We start from the raw sequence: 12,070 nt of genomic DNA, 5'->3' as shown, positions 1-12,070 counted from the left end.
TAATTGTGCTTTAATATGCCTCGTCTAACATGTTTCATGAGCTCTATCCTATGAACACACCACATCTTTCCCTGGATGTCTGTCATTGTGCTCACCACCAGAGATTCTCTGGAATGCTATTTGCAGATGTATACAGTATTAGTGGAGAATGCTCACTGAGAATGATATGGTGTCTAAGCTACAGCCTTCCACTCTCCTAAGATTCTTACTGACCTGATGTCAGGGGTAGAAGTAACTGTAAAACAATATAAAAAAATGTTTTGAGGGGGAGGGGGAAGTATGTGAGGAATGTCATTAGTAAAGTCAACTTCTCTCTGCTCTAAATCTTCCCTTCAAAGGGTTTTAACAACCAGAGAAAATGGTAACCGGAGGAAGCTCTTGTCTTAGCAGAGCAGGGAAACATCCTGGATCTTTTTGATCACCCTCCCCATTCTCCCAGGTAAGGTGAGTAAATTAACCAAGTGCCTGGTACATAGAACAAGCTCCCACAAGGCCAGGGAAGGGATCATGCTTGTCTTATTCACTATTGGTATTCCAAGCATGGAAATCAGCCCCTGGCACATAGCACCCAATAAATATGTACTGAATAATGACGCTCAACGTGTGTGTGTGTGTGTGTGTGTGTGTGTGTGTACATATGTGTGTGTTTTTTAACAAAATGAATTCTCTTTGTCTATCAGTTGGTCAAGAGATAGAGTATATAGTTATACAAATCCCTAGTCTTGTGCCATAGCTGGATTCACAAGAATTTAAAAAAATTGTTTAACTCACTTTAGGGTGCCCAGGTGGCTCAGTCAGTTAAGCATCTGACTTAGGTTCAGGTCATGATCTAATTGCTCGTGAGTTCGAGCCTCGCGTTGGGCTCTGTGCTGACAGCTTGGAGCCTGGAGCCTGCTTCTGATTCTGTGCTTCCCTCTCTCTCTGCTTCTCCCCTGCTTGCTCTCTCTCTGTCTCTCTCAAAAACAAATAAACATTATAAAAAATTAAAAAAATATATTTAACTCATCTTAAAAAAATAACTCTTAAACATCTAATCTATATGACATACTGATATATTTAGGCATGTATTAGATTTTACCGTTGGAAAGATAAAAGATTTTTAGGTTGCAAGTAGAATGGTATTAAAGCCAGAACTTGAAATGCATTTCTGACTTAAAACCTAGTGCTCTGTCTCTGTCTATCCTCTAGTAACTTTCTAGATAATATGATGGTTGTGGAGATGGAACAAAGGAAGTCTCCTTTTTATACTTCCCTTCATGAGGCAGCATAATAGATGGCTTACTTTGATTATGGTTGGTTGACACAGTTTGGATTAGACTGTTTAGCAAACAGGCAGATTTGTGTGCAGTTCTGTCATCCATGTTATACCTAAACATGCTGTTGGCGCTCAAATGATACTAAGACAGCAATGCATGCCAAGTATCAGATGCCCTAGATGCTGAATGGTGATAAGCACTATTGACATACGTAGATAAGTAGATTATAAATAGTGGGAACATTAACTTTAATTGAGGTTAAATGATAGCGTAGAAGTTGATAGTGAGTTAGTCATTTTGGTGATGGAGAAGACATACTATTATGCCTTACCTGAGGTCATTGGTACACTGCAGTATCACAGTACAGCAGTCAGAAAAAAAAAGAGCTGGGTTTATATATGGAATTCACAACTTTATGGATGTGAAATCCAGGTGAGGGGGGTTCCTGCCTACTGCCCATGCTTTGAAGGGCCCTGCTCTAGCTTCACACCTCTTTATGAGACTAGGATTTCCATACCTTCTGAGCACCCAGGACCCTGGAACTTACTGCTCTGCCTCTCCAGGCTGGATCCTCCAAGGCTGGCCCAGGGCTGGAGGAATCACTGAGGGGTGTCCTTTTGTGAGGTGTATGATGTAGTTTGGATGTGCAGGCTGGGGTGTCCTCATGTGTATGAGTCTTTTTATGGTATGAGATGGAGCTCAGATGGGAAGAAAATGGAGTGTGAGTTCCAAGCTGGGAGCCACTACTTCCTGAAGCACCATGTTCCAGTTAATTTATAGTTTTCAGTATTTTTATTTTTTTAATTTTTTTGAAATTTTTAAAAAATTTTTTATGTTTATTTCTGAGACAGAGAGAGACAGAGCATGAGTGGGGGAGGGGCAGAGAGAGAGGGAGACACAGAATCAGACAAGGTTCCACGCTCTGAGCTGTCAGCACAGACCCCGATGCGGGTTTCGAACTCACAAACCATGAGATCATGACCTGAGCCAAGGTTGGTTACTTAACTGACTGAGCCACCCAGGCACCCCAGTTTTCAGTATTTTTAAAAGGGTACTTGGATCTCTGTTTGTTAGCTTACCCCAGACCCTTCCAGAGTTAAAGGCAGGCCTGGAACTAGGGCAAGTAAGGTAGCCTATTTTAGTCTCAGTTTCCTCATCTGTAAACAGGATAATAATTGTTCCACTAACCTCAAAGGGTTGGGATGATGAGAATGATATTAAAAATAACGATAATTTGTTGAATGCATATTATGTTTCAAGGACTATACAAGGCACTTTACATGCATTATGTTGAATCCTTACAAATCTTCAGGGCATGCAAGTTTTATCCACTTTTTATAGAACAGGAAAATAAGCTCAGAGAGGTTTTCTTTCCCCGACTTCCCTTCCCCCATCCGGGACACAATAGAGATAATGTATGTGACAATCTTATATGCATACAAGGTAACACCATAGTTATTAATTCATTTACATCACTTTGGGGGATATAGCAGCAAACAAAAGGAACAAAACCCACTGACTTCTGAAGCTTACATTACAGTGGAGGGAGACAATAAAATAAGTAAAATATGTGTTAGATGGTGGTAAAGAAAACAAGGAAGAGAACTAATGCATGTGAAGTTACAGGGAAAATGATGTTTGAATAAAGATATGAAGGGAGAGAGGGAACAACATTGTAGGTTTTGTTTTGTTTTGTTTTGTTTTGTTTTGTTTTGTTGGGGAAGCAGGGAGATAATTCAGGTGGCAGAGGGAAGAGCAAATGAAAGGCCACGAGACTGGAGCTTGTTCACTGTACAGCATCTTCATGTATTCAGAAACAGCATCTCCATTTCCAGTGTGGCTAGGAAAAAAATGAGTTCAGGATAGACTGGTAGGAGATGATGTCAGAGAGATAAGGCATGGAGGGAACAAGGTCCATGGGTCATCCAGGCCATTGTAAGGACTTTGATTTTTAACTTCACATGAGATGAGGAGCAAAGTTTTCTTTCTTTCTTCTTCCTTCCTTCCTTCCTTCCTTCCTTCCTTCCTTCCTTCCTTCCTTCCTTCCTTCCTTCTTTCTCTTTCTTTCTTTCTTTCTTTCTTTCTTTCTTTCTTTTTCTTTCTTTCTCTTTCTCTCCATTCCCCTCCCCTCTCCTCCCCTCCCCTCCCCTCTCCTCCCCTCCCCCTCCCCTCCCCTCCCCCTCCCCTCCCCTCCCCTCCCCTCTCCTCTCCTCTCCTTTCCTTTCCTTTCCTTAGCAGAGAAGTGACTTGAGCTAGAGTGAAAAGACTCACTCTGGCTGCTGTGTTCAAAGTAGACTTCTGGAGGCAAGGATAGAAAAAGGGAGATGAGGTTGTTGGTAATCACAAAGTGCAGGCAAAGGGCGATGCTGGCTTGGACAAGGTAGAGGTGGTAGGTAGAGGTTAGATTCCAGATCTGGTACTTTGAAGGTTGAGCCGACAAGTTACTGACACTTGTGGGGTGTAACAGAAAGGAAGGAGTCAAGAAAGACTCCAAAGGTTTTCAATTGAGCAATGGGAACGATGTACATGGCATTAACTGGAATGAGGAAAACTGTGGATGGGGCACTACTGGGGCAGGATATCTAGACCCTGGTTTGCACACATTAATTCTTAGATGTCTATTAGACACCAGATGGAGATGTCAGGTATATTTTTTCACCTCACTAGATTTTATTTTTTTCTTCTCTCTTTAAATTTTTTTTTAATGTTTATTTATTTTTGAGAGAGAGAAAGAAACAGAGTGTGAGCCGGGGAGGGCAGAGAGAGAGGGAGACACAGACTCTGAAGCAGCTCCGGGCTCTGAGCTGTCAGCACAGAACCTGACAAGGGGCTCGAACCCACCAACTATGGATCATGACCTGAGCCAAAGTCGGACGCCTAACTGACTGAGCCACCCAGGGACCCCTCTTCTCTTTTTACAGAGCTGTAATAGTATTTATTCATGTTCCTTTGCTTTCAGTGTGGTGGTCTATGTCATTGAGAATTTGATGCTGGGGCTCCACAAAGGGGTGAAAAAATGTGGGGAAGCAGTTTCAGCAAAAGTAATATAAAAGGGTCTAGAGATACAATTTATAACTCAGATCTGGTTTCACAAGGTTGGGTAGTCCCTTCTCTAGGAAGCCACACAATCTGTTTAATGACAAAAGGTGACTTGGGACCCCAAAATGTTTGCCCACAACCGACCCATTCTATGTGTTTAAAATAGCTAGATGTTAAAAAGTATGTTTGAACATTTGAAAAAAGTTCAATATAGTAGATCATAAAAGTAACAACCCTCCTCTAAGTGTAGCCTCCACACAGACATCAAAACATGAACTTATTGGGAAGGAGGGAGGAGAAGGGAGAGGAGGCAGATAAAAATAAAACCGTAGGACCAGAACAGCAGACCTGTCCCTGGTGCTCGGCTGACCTTACCCACCTTGACCTGGCTCAGAAAGGGAGAGGGAGAGGTAAATGAAAAAGCAGGAGAGGTGACATCTTAAAAGGCTATGTTATGGTGTCCTCTGCACCACGTGAGTCCGATTTGGAAATCTGGGGTCTGGAGAATGAGATTTGCTCTGCCTCGATGCAAAGCCAGATCTGCCAATGTTTCTGATTATGTCACAGACCTTGCCGTCCGGGTTTCTTGCTAATGAGTGATCACCTTTAAATTTGGCATGTTTGTGCGTCTGGGGATGGTACTGGATCTAGTGTGAAACTGGCACTTTTCCATGTCCTTAATCTCCTGGTCATTAAAGTCTCTGAAGGTGGCAGTAAGCATGGAAGGCAGGAGAGGAAAGCTTTCCCTGCAGCAAGCTACAAATAAGCAAAATAAAAACCTTAGAGGATTTATCGCCTCTGGAGCCAAACCCTGGGTTCAAAATGAATGCCCACTACAGCCCATGCCTGCGGGCCAGACTTCTGCTCCGGGTCAACTTTCAGCCCCCTCGGCCTCGGCGTGGCGCCATGAGTCTGAGAGGGGCGACTGGACTATGCAGCGTCTCCCAGGAACCGGGTGGGATGTGGGTACGCGGCACGGCGTGAGACAGGGAAGGGGTGGGGAGAGGAGAGCCCTACGCTTGCACCGGGGCACCGGGACTCGCGTCGCCCCCTCGGGGCCAGGTGGTGCGGGACTCCAGCCAGCTCAGCCGAGGACGCTGCGACCCTCCGGCGGCCCGAGCGCCGGCCTCACCTGGCGGCGACCGAAGGTGCTGCTCCGGCGGGAGGGCGCGGCCGACGGGCGGGCGCAGGGAGCGCGAGGAGGCGGGACCGAGCGCGACGGGGACGCCCCGCCCCCCGATGATGCGGCGCCAGCCGACTCGCCTCCGCCTTGTCACTCACTCCTCACCATGGTTGCAGCACAAAGCAACAAGCCCCGGAGGCCGCTTCCTCCCTGAGGAGCGGCTCCGGCGGCCGGAGAAGGCGCAGGAGGAGGAAGAGGCGGAGGAAGCGGAGGGGGAGTCGCCGCTTCCCAAATACTCTCTCCGAGGGGGCTGTGCGCGGCTCTCGGCTCCTGGCCCTCCGCCCTCGGACGCCCGCCGCCGGGAGTCCGGACCTGGGCTGCCCGAGGCCCCCTCTTCCCCCTCCCCCGCCCCGCGCAGACCGGGAACAAAGTTGCCGAGAGCGACTGGGCCGGAGGTCTGCAGCCCCGGCCGGGTGCTCTGGCCGCGGCGGCGCCGGCGCCGGGGCAGCTCCGCTCCGGGCGCGCTGATGGGGGGAGGCGGTGGCGGCGGAGCCCACGGCGGCGGCCCGAGCAGCAGAGGCGGCGGCGGCGGCGGCGGCGGGGCGGCCCGAGGGGATGCAGCAGCAGTCGGGAGGGACGGCCGAGCCCAATAGACGGAGACTAGGAGCGGTGGCGGCGGCGATCGGGCTTCGCAGCGCCCGGACCTGAGCCAGTCGTCCCGACGGCGGCTGCGGCGCCCAAGTGCCGGAGGACTGGGGACGCGGGAGATCCGAGTGCTTCGCGGAGACTCCCGGGCGGCGGCGTGAGCCCCTGAGAGGAGGGGGCGACCCTCCGCGCCGGAGGGGAGAGGAGGCCCCGTCTGCCTGCAGCCTTCCCCTTCTTTACTGTCGCTTGTACCTCCCTAAAAATAACTCAGGCCCGCCGGGGCCAGGAGGAGACGCCACTGTCCCCGGAGTGGAGCCGGGGGAGGCGTGTCGAGCCAGGCCCGGAGCGAGCCGGGCGCGCCAGGAAGCCTTTCCCGGCTGAGCGGCGAGGAAGAAGAGGAGGAGGAAGGGGAGTTCCCGGTCGCGGAGCGCCCGCAGGGACCCTCCGGGCCGCGGGGCTCGGGAGCTGCGCGCTGCCCGCCCCCTTCGCGCGGCCTCGCTCTCCCGCCGGGTCTCCTGAGCGCCTGTCCCGCGCTCCGGGCCGCCGGGCCCAGCGGAGCCGCCCCCCCGTAGGCCCCGCCGCCGCCGCGGTTTGGCTTATTAGCCGCCGGCGGGCGGGCAGGCGGGCGGAGCGCGCAGGGCGGAGGCAGCGGCTGCGCTGGGCCGGGAGGAGGCCGACGAGGGTGCGGAGCGGCCCCGGCCGGGCCCACGGGGGGAGATGGCGTCCTACGTGGATAACAGCTTCCGCCAAGCGGTGATGAAGAACCCCGCCGAGAGGACCCCCCAGGTGAGACTCGCCGGGACTTGGCTGGATTTGTGCCTCGCAGGCTGCGCCCTTTCCCGTTCCAGTCTCCCCTTCCTGACACGGTTGGCCCCGCGCACCCCACTTCTCGCATTAGGACCCCTAACTTCCCATGGCATTTCATCGCTGTATCTTTCCCCCTGGTCGTCCTGGGTTTATTTTTCCCTCTCCTCGATATTCTCCTTTTCTCTGCCCTCCCCATTACTGACCTTCCCCCTACGTTTGCTAGGCGGAGGAGGGAATTCTCCAATTAGCTTCTCCTCTTCCCAGTGGTACACTAGGGCTTCTGAGTCTCGGGGGGGAGGGGGGGGACTCACCTCCCCGTGGCCAGCTACTCCCGCCGCCCTGGCTGCAGGCCCCTTTCCTTCCCAGGCATGTGGCCCCCTTTACCTTTACAGTTCTGTGGTGTTTGGAAAGGTATAGGAAGGAAACTTGTATGGCTCTGCGAAAGACTAATCCGTGTTGACCTTCTAAAGTAAAACATTGGGATGTTTGTGTATTTAGTATTTTGCTTCTTTGAAAAAGGGATGCTGCTTTCCAGTGCAGGGGAAGAAAAGTTGATTAGCTAGCTTAGTGCCTTTGGTTTAAATTGCGGGCATAACTGCAGAGCAGGCATATTCAGATACACCCCCGGAAAGGGCACCCTGCGGATTCTTTTGGTGTTGCACAACCTTGTCAGAATTAGATAAGTTTGTTAACCTTTATACGTTCATTTACCATCGGGCTTATTTTTCCTTTTTCTTTAAGTGGAGTTGTTGCTGATGGTGTCGGATTTGGTCGCTTCAAGTTGGACTAGAGAGGGGGAAATTGTATAAAAATGTGGTGGTTAGATTTTTTTTTTTTTTTTTTTTTTGCTTTTAGTTGCTGACTGGCTAATGACGCATATTCCTAAGCATTGGGATGGTAACTACAGGGGATCCTGCTGCCAACCCTCTTGTCAAATAAGCCCTCTGATCCTTGGGACTATCAGACATTTAGGATCTGATGCCTGAAAGAGTTGCTTCGCTGGTTAGGTGTTGGACGCCATCTGTTCATACCCAAATGCTCTCCTTCTCTGATGTTGATTATTATTATTTAATGTGGGGAGAACAGAATAAAATAGAATCTTTCACTGGCTGCCATTGGACAAGGCCCAAGAATGGCACCTGGTACCGTTTCTGATTTTTCATTTTTCCTGATGGAGCCATCACATCTGGGGGATCATAGATCACACATATTTACTAAAAGAGTGGAAGATGTGTGATAATTTTACGAGAATATTCATTTCACTGTGTCTCCGGAAAGTTCCAATTCTAAAGGATTATTTTATCAAAACCAAGCAGTGTCCTGCTTTGATCTTGTCCCTCCCTGGGTGTTGCACTGCCTCCCATGTGCCTTCCTCTACTGTTTGTTTTAAAATTGTCAATTGAATCAGTCTTCTGCATGTGAAAATGCATGTTGTGTGATGGAAAAGCAAATTTCAGTGAGATATGTCAACTCCTTTCAGTGTTTGAAGTGCCAAATGAAATCATACAAGTTGAGAATATTACAACCCAGCAAGGCAAGTTGAGAATATTAGAACCTAGAAAGGCGGGTCAGAAAATGATGTCATAGGCCTTTAGTGGAAATTAGAAGGTGGGGGGTGGGGAGAGTTGTGCCTTTAGTTGATTAATTAGAATAGCAATGACTTAAAACCTATCAGTTGGGGCGGGAGGGGGGGGCACCAAAGAAGACTGGAAGAGACAAAACCTCCACTGTGAAAGCATGTGGATTGTGCCAAATAAATGAACTGTTAAACTTTCCTCTTCTTGTGCCAGTTGTGTAGAATAGAGTAAAAACTGACCTAGCATAGAACTTGGCCTGATTCAGAAGTGGGCCAGTTACTACTAACACTGCAAGATGAAAGCTTCATTGATAATCTGAAAGCACATTTCCCTCCACCAAACCTTCATAGGAAAAGTAAACACAGAGAAAGCTATCAAACATTTTGAACATTGTTAAGTATCAGCCGTATTAACTTTGATGTTCATTTGGTTATTACTAACACAAACGTCATGTTTGCTTATTATTGTGTTAAAGAAAGTAGCTTGAAATGTGAATGTTTTCCCATCCTTACCTGGCTTGTCAAAAATAATCTTGTAAAAGTTTGATATGTGCTCAAAAGTAAAAAAGATGTTTTGGTAGAAGGTGCTTTTTGTATTGAGTGCTTTGTTAAGGACCGGAAGTTATTTTGTACTATTTTCTCATTCATGCTTGAGAGTTAGACTTTTGTAATATGAAGAAAACAAATGTATTAAATAAACTTGGTATCATGAAAAGAAGGATGTGAATTAGGAAAGTTTTGCTGTCATGCTTCCTTCTGTTTTTCGGGATAGACTTGATAAAGGAGTTCATATGATTTCTCATTACAGGCAAAAGGAAGATGCTATAAAAGAATAGAGGAAATACATAATTTTTTTGTTGTTAAATTCAGTTTTTTTTTGTTTTGTTTTAAACCCCACTATCCCAGTTTCTCTCTCAAACTCTTGAAGGCATAGCTTTGTATTTGGGTCAATCAGTTGCCTACAAGTTAATAGTGATGTTACTAACGTAACCTAAGATGTTAACTAGAAGAGAATTTGGGGGTGGGGAGAGTCCCAGTATAAACATAGAGACTGCAAATTAGGGAGCTTTTCATGCACACCTGAAAAATAGGAACCTATTTAGCCACATCATTAGAGAGGCAGAATGGTAAGGTGAAAAAAAAAGAAAAGCCACCTGAATTTTTAGCCAAATCATGCATAGATTTAAGAGGCTGTCACTCTTTCATCTGATATTCTGAGAGGATGAAAAAATCTTTGATCCAGTGTGTGTCCCACATTATGTGTCTGGAAACCTGGCTAAATTTTAGTCAATGGGGCACTGTATTCTAAATAACCCCTTGAAAATAATGTACACTAAATGTTCTATTGATATTTTTCAGGGCACCTCTGTTGAAAAACAGGACTCTTAAGTAATTGCTTTATTAAACTATTTGGGTTTATGCTTTAATCATTTAAATGAGAAGCTTGGTCACCAAAGCAATTTAGTAAAGTAAAAGATGTAAATAAATTGCAAGCAGCTTTATCCCCCAAGGCTTTAAACAATAAAATGCTTTTTCTAAACCATTTTATTAACTTGTTGAGTTCAGACCCTTTGTAGTTGCTTCTGTAGTGTTTATATGCATGTTTTTAGTTTTTCAGGTGAAACATCTATTACTGTTTTCTTTCAAGATCTAATTTAGTGTGTTTTTAGGTAGTTATAAAAGTAATTTTTTAAAATGGTATATGTAAAACAGCCACATCTCATTTCTTCCTAGTTAATAATATTACTTTGTCCTCACTATTGAAATTTTTTGGGCTCTTGCACCTTTCGATTTGATGTTAACTCATGAATTTTTCAGCTGAGAGTTCATAACAGTGTTAAGACTTAATTGTTTGCAAAGTCACTTAGTCATAATGAGAGGGCTGAAAAAATACCTTTTGCCCAGAGAACTTTAAATTATGAGAATCTGCACAAAAGAATATCTCTGGTAAATATTTAACTTTTAAATCTAGTGGGAAGAATTGTGTTTATTACAGTTACATTTTCCATTTGAGGTTCTTTTTATCATTGTTTATGAGCAGTTTCATATTTTCATTTGATAACTTACACTTGGATTATATTTTAGCTCATTTCGGGGCTCTAGTAATAAATATTTGGTCCTTATGTAGTTTTTGTTCAAAAAACACAACTAAATGATTTTTGTGCAATTAAAAAAAATTTTTTTTAACGTTTACTTATTTTTGAGAGATAGAGACAGAGCACGAGTGGGGAAGGGGCAGAGAGAGAGGGAGACACAGAATCTGAAGCAGGCTCCAGGTCTGAGCTGTCAGCACAGAGCCCCAGGCGGGACTCCAACTCACAAATCGTGAGATCATGACCTGATCTGAAGTTAGATGCTTAACTGACTGAGCCACTCAGGTGCCCCGACTTTTGTGCAATTTTGAAAAGCATGTTTCACTAAGTAATGCGTGTTTGGCCATAAGCATTTACCTTTTCTAACAATGATATTTGAATTTGTAGGTTAAAAAATATACACATTTTTAACTGAAATACTAATTTCAGACTGTATTAGCATGTGACTTTGAATGGGTGAGTACTTAAATTTCTGGTAAAAATTAACATTCTTTTGTAATATTAGTAGAAACTTAGTTGCCTTCACATAAGCTTTTAAACATTTAGTAATTAACAGTTCCATAATTAGCTTTGCATATCTTGGCTGAGGTTCAAAATGAATGTCTCCAACTGCATTGCTGTATGTGGACTGGTTTAATGTAGTTCTTCTCAGACCCTGGGCTTTAACAGAACAGTTACAAAAAATAATGATAAAATAAAACTAAGAAAAGCAAGAGGACTACTCAGTTGCTAACTTGTTTCATTTTTTCCCTTCAAGAAAGGATGTAAAACAACAAAATAAGCCATAACCTTCTATTATCATTTTATTAAAGGTCTTGCCCTTTAATAAGAAAGGGAGGATACACTATCATTCCAAAGCTTAGTTCTTGAAATCAAAAATTCTTTGATTCATAAGAAAACTACCTATTTGTGGTTTTACGGTTTTTAATATTTCTGTGGGTGTGAAAACAACTTTAGGTGGATTTTGTGGGGAGTTAAATGATAACATGAGGTCTACCTTTGGTGATATTTGAAATTCAAGTCACATATAGTAACAGTGGGATATAAATTGACTATCTGAAGTAAGGATATAAAAACCTTTTAAAAACACAGACTGTGCTTCTTATTTGAAAACTTGTTTTTTAGTTACTTATTTTGTAGAATAAGTTTTATAGGTAAAGAAGAATTGTAATTACCTGAAGTAACTTTGATCTAGACTAGAAAGATAAGGAAATGTGGTGATAGTTCTTTGATATCTGAATTTTATGAGCCATTCCCTCTCCTCACCCTGTTTTTGGCACCAGACAATTCTCTCATCTGTAAATGAGGATAATAGCTTCCTGAGGTTGTTTTGTGGATTAAGTGAAAGAAAGTACACTTACTATTTAATGCAATATCTAATAGTAGTTATCATTATGGCACATTAAAAAAATTTTTTTTAATGTTTATTTTTGAGAGAGAGGTAGAGACAGAGCATGAGTGGGGAGGGACAGAGAGGGAGGGAGACACAGAGTCCAAAGCAGGCTCCAGGCTCTGAGTTGTCAGCACAGAG

General features: G+C 44.9%; 1 protein-coding gene across 6 annotated transcripts in view; it reads left to right on the top strand.

The window, feature by feature from the left end:
- Positions 1-6,577: 6,577 nt before the first annotated feature.
- RAPGEF2 (Rap guanine nucleotide exchange factor 2) overlaps positions 6,578-12,070 on the top strand; it is a 252,907-nt gene continuing 247,414 nt past the window's right edge. For all 6 annotated transcript variants that reach the window (XM_053901165.1, XM_053901161.1, XM_053901162.1 and 3 more), the window contains exon 1: positions 6,578-6,849. In XM_053901165.1, coding sequence (XP_053757140.1) covers positions 6,781-6,849 — 69 coding nt within the window. In that variant the 5' untranslated portion in view covers positions 6,578-6,780. The remainder of the gene's footprint in view (positions 6,850-12,070) is intronic.

Source organism: Panthera pardus, unplaced genomic scaffold (genome assembly GCF_024362965.1).
Source record: "Panthera pardus isolate Hobbes unplaced genomic scaffold, ASM2436296v1 HiC_scaffold_13, whole genome shotgun sequence".
Taxonomy (NCBI): domain Eukaryota; kingdom Metazoa; phylum Chordata; class Mammalia; order Carnivora; family Felidae; genus Panthera; species Panthera pardus.
This window is presented reverse-complemented; position numbering and strand designations above follow the sequence as displayed.